The following is a 3754-nucleotide window of genomic DNA, read 5'->3' on the forward strand; positions in this document are numbered from 1 at the left end:
TATGACAAACTAAATCATGGACATTAGATGTACGAAACAATGTGAAAATTTAATTTAAGTAGACTTGAATTGAGACAGGAAAGGGTAACATATCTGTATTTCTTCTATCATCAATCTTATTATTTATTCATCAAATAATGTTTCTTCAAAAATGGAAGGACAAAATTAGGCCAATAGCATTCTGCTAACTCGATAACATGTTCTATTTGTTGACAATCTTTGCACAATAAATCAAAATATATCTCTATTGCAAACGACAATCATGTACATATTACATGACTCCCACCACAGTTCTGGACACGCAAAGGAGAAAAACAAGGCATTTACATTTACACCTCTATATAGCACAATCAGCAGAAGCTTGCACTTAACTGAATATTATCGAGTTTTATGATTTTGAAGTTTCTGTACCTTTAGTAAGTGTGTTGGATTTGATGGGCATGGTATAATTGGCATCATCTTCAAGATCACTGAAGGAGAAATCTTCTTCATTTCCCATGGTAGCTTTATAACTGCCTAAATCAGAATCTTCCTCATCCGGCCAGTCATCGTCATCATCTTCATAATTTGGAAGGATTGGTTTATAGGGTCCAACACCCAGCAGATTGCTTTCCTCAAATTTTATCACTGGCTTTTCTGCGATAACGGACTTATCAATAAATTGCAAATCGGTACTTAAAACTGGGTGCTTATCTGTCTCATAATCTGTGGCCATACTGGTTGCAGGTTCAGAATCAACTGTTCTGGCATCGACAAATTCTTCATGCAATGTGTGAATACTGTTATTTGAAAAGGAAATGCTTCTTCCAAACCAGTCATCTTCAGGTTTTGTTTCTTTATGTAGCTCCTGCATCCACATTGCTCTAGCTTCCATTACCTGCAAGCAATAGGAAATGTTACAATTTACATCAAGCATCTTCCTGATCCTAAACACTTTAAGCATGATTGAAGGCATCAGGGGACCAAATAATTTGTGTACTATCCAGTGATTTCATTGAAAATGTTAAACATCCAGAAATTGTTCCATTTGACAAAGTGCAGAATGAATGAATCACAGTGATGAAAGATGATAAAAGGAAACCAGGCTTGCAACAATCAACTTCAATGAGATAAGAAATATCATATTTCTTGCACATGACATGATCATGAGGTGAGTGATACCTACAAACAGGAAAGCACGTAACCAAGCATGGTAAGATAGGAAGTCCTGACAACCTTCGAGGTTAAGGACTAAACTAATCGAAACTGCAAACTGTTTCTAGAATACTGACTCTGAATTTTGTAGAGGTGCACAGGCATATTGTGCTTCTATAACATGTTATACCTTATGATTTAGACATAGAAGGTCCATATTGTGCTTTCCATTGCACACTGCCCCAGTAAACCCATTCCAAACACTAGCTGAAAGAGGCAAAATTTCGCTTACTTTGACATCATTAAATATATCTACTGCAGTCCTCAAAATTTGAGAAAACCTAGAGAAATGTTCATTTGAACATATAAAATGACTTGAGACGCAATTAGTAAAAAACAATTCTGCAAGTATTAAAAGAAGAAAAATATTACCTGAGGTGTTGACAGAATTTCCGAATCATGTTTGCAGAGTCTTGAATGCAAAAGAACAAAATAAACTTTCCAAAAGTAACTGTCAGTCATATGGCAAGGACAAAGTTCAATCCTAAGAGCAGCTAATCTAGGAGCAAGTTGTTCAACGGTCAAAGCATGCTCTCGTTGGGCATCAGACATATCAAAATCTGCACAAGAAATGAGAAAAGGAGAATAAAAATACATATCAAAATCTGCACAAGAAATGAGAAAAGGAGAATAAAAATACATGAATCAGAGAATAAGAAAGTAGTGTTTCTTATCATTTATGTAAGGAAGATAAAGCTTGCAAAAACATCATGACAAAACAAAAACAAAATACATAATTTCATTTTATCACTGAAGCGAAACAAAGGCAATGGAACATGCAAGACATTTCCAAAGCAGCACCTGGATGATAGACTGTATGTATCTAACAAAAGCACTCTGTGCAACTTATTAAATGTTATATGAGGACCATTCACAGCACCTAAAGAAATAAAAAAATGAGATAAACCCTTTTTACAATATTAGCCCACAAGTCCTCAAACCCTTAACATCTAATGCAAATGAATTGTCAGAAATTACAGCTACTTACATCAAATTATCAAAGGAAAACATTATTTGCAAACCAACAGAACTGAATGCGTGCTATTTTCTTCCACTCAGCCTTATTCTAACAAAGGAGTTATATACACCAAAACAACTGCCCGTCTCCTTCATGCTTATACTTGTAAACAACAGGGAAAATATGTGGTCAAGGTCAACGACTATGGAGAGCAAGGGAAAGGTTAGTCACTGTAACCAGAATCATACAATCCATCCAACAGTAAATTCATAATATAATGCAGGATGCACATTCAAAAAAAGGCTCCAACAGCTGATTAATATTGAAAGGAGCATCCTGGTTTTAGGAAAAGATAGTTCGATTAAAGCAATAAATGGAAAAGCATTCTAAAAACTTGGAATTTCGAAGTGACTGATTTCCAGCAATAGACATGAACAAATGCATTAGCCAATTAGGAAATATAAGGCTCCACCAGGAGAGGAGAGACGTTTTGGGTGCCCCAACTTAAACAAATTAAGAGGGACGACAAGAAATTTGAGTTTCAAAGAAAAGCAAATGCGCATAAAAATTGAGGAAAATTGACTCACCATCTAAATCCTCTTCCTCGTCGAGAGGAAAATCCAACCACGTCTCCGGATGCATAGCAATATTCCTAGCAAATGCCAAGACCTCATCGGTAACCCCAATTGCTCCTGCTTCACACTCATCAAACTCATCCGTCACCAATTCCTGGTCCTCTGGATCATTCCGGCCTCTATCACTTTCCATCTCATTATCGTCGGACCCAAAAGGAAAATAATTAGACGCCATCTTAGAAATCTCCGTAACTCCAGTCCTAAATCTGCCACCGATCTCAACAAAATCGTGGCTGATCGGCGGTATTTCCTCGGAATCGGAGGCCTCCGCTTCGTGGAACCGATCAGAGGGCTGGGAGAGATTCAAGTCGTTGGACGTAGGAGGAGGAGGAGCAAGGAAAGATGCGACCCCCCAAAGTTGGCGCGTGAGGGTTTGGCTGAATTCTGTAAGGTCATCTTTAACACCTCTGGCAATCGCTTCATCTTGTTGATGTTGAGAAGAATGGGGTTGTTGGTGATTGGGATTGGAAGAAGATGACTGGTGAGGAGCATTGGGTGTGATGTCGTTTTCAGAAAAATGATGGTCGTCTTCTTCTTCTTCTACTTGTTCTTCTTCTTCTTGGAGGCGGAGGGAGTTGGCGAAGGAGCGAGCCAACCATGACATTGTGTGTAATGGGGTGAGAAAGTGAATGATGAAAATAAAAGTTTGGATTTTGTTAAGTGGCGGAATCTTTATTTGTTTGTTTTATGCAACTATACCGTGCCACCTATTCACTCTCATTAACAGATTTACTATAACTAGATTTTAACCCACGGATGTATGAATTGATCGATAAATTAAAGTATTAATATTTTTTTTATGTTTTTTTTTTTTTTTTGATAAAAAATGGGTTGCTCAGTCTAGGGAGATCCTGCTATTAGAATATTGCCTGTTTGGAAATCAGCTATTTAGCTGTTAACTGTAGTTGTTTATCTTTTTACTTAGGTTTAACAGCCATCCAGTTCTCTAAACTTGTAACTTTTTTTC

The 3754-nt window shown here is 37.2% G+C and overlaps 1 protein-coding gene across 1 annotated transcript; it reads right to left on the reverse strand.

Moving 5' to 3' along the window:
- Positions 1-224: 224 nt before the first annotated feature.
- LOC136200945 (uncharacterized) lies at positions 225-3430 on the reverse strand. Its single transcript, XM_065991449.1, has 3 exons — positions 2740-3430; positions 1567-1754; positions 225-877 (listed from the first exon to the last, which is right to left on the reverse strand). The coding sequence occupies exons 1-3, from the start codon at positions 3389-3391 to the stop codon at positions 389-391; spliced, it is 1329 nt and encodes a 442-aa protein (XP_065847521.1). The 5' UTR covers positions 3392-3430; the 3' UTR covers positions 225-388.
- Between the last annotated feature and the right edge of the window lie 324 nt (positions 3431-3754).

This window comes from Euphorbia lathyris, chromosome 7 (assembly GCF_963576675.1).
Source record: "Euphorbia lathyris chromosome 7, ddEupLath1.1, whole genome shotgun sequence".
NCBI classification, from domain to species: domain Eukaryota; kingdom Viridiplantae; phylum Streptophyta; class Magnoliopsida; order Malpighiales; family Euphorbiaceae; genus Euphorbia; species Euphorbia lathyris.

Coding starts and splice junctions, on each gene's coding strand:
- LOC136200945 (XM_065991449.1), bottom strand. CDS start 3,391: ATGTCATGGTTGGCTCGCTCCTTCGCCAACTCCCTCCGCCTCCAAGAA. Junction 1,755..2,739: donor CGAGGAAGAGGATTTAGATG/GTGAGTCAATTT, acceptor TTTCTTGTGCAG/ATTTTGATATGTCTGATGCC. Junction 878..1,566: donor AAATTCTGTCAACACCTCAG/GTAATATTTTTC, acceptor TATTGCTTGCAG/GTAATGGAAGCTAGAGCAAT.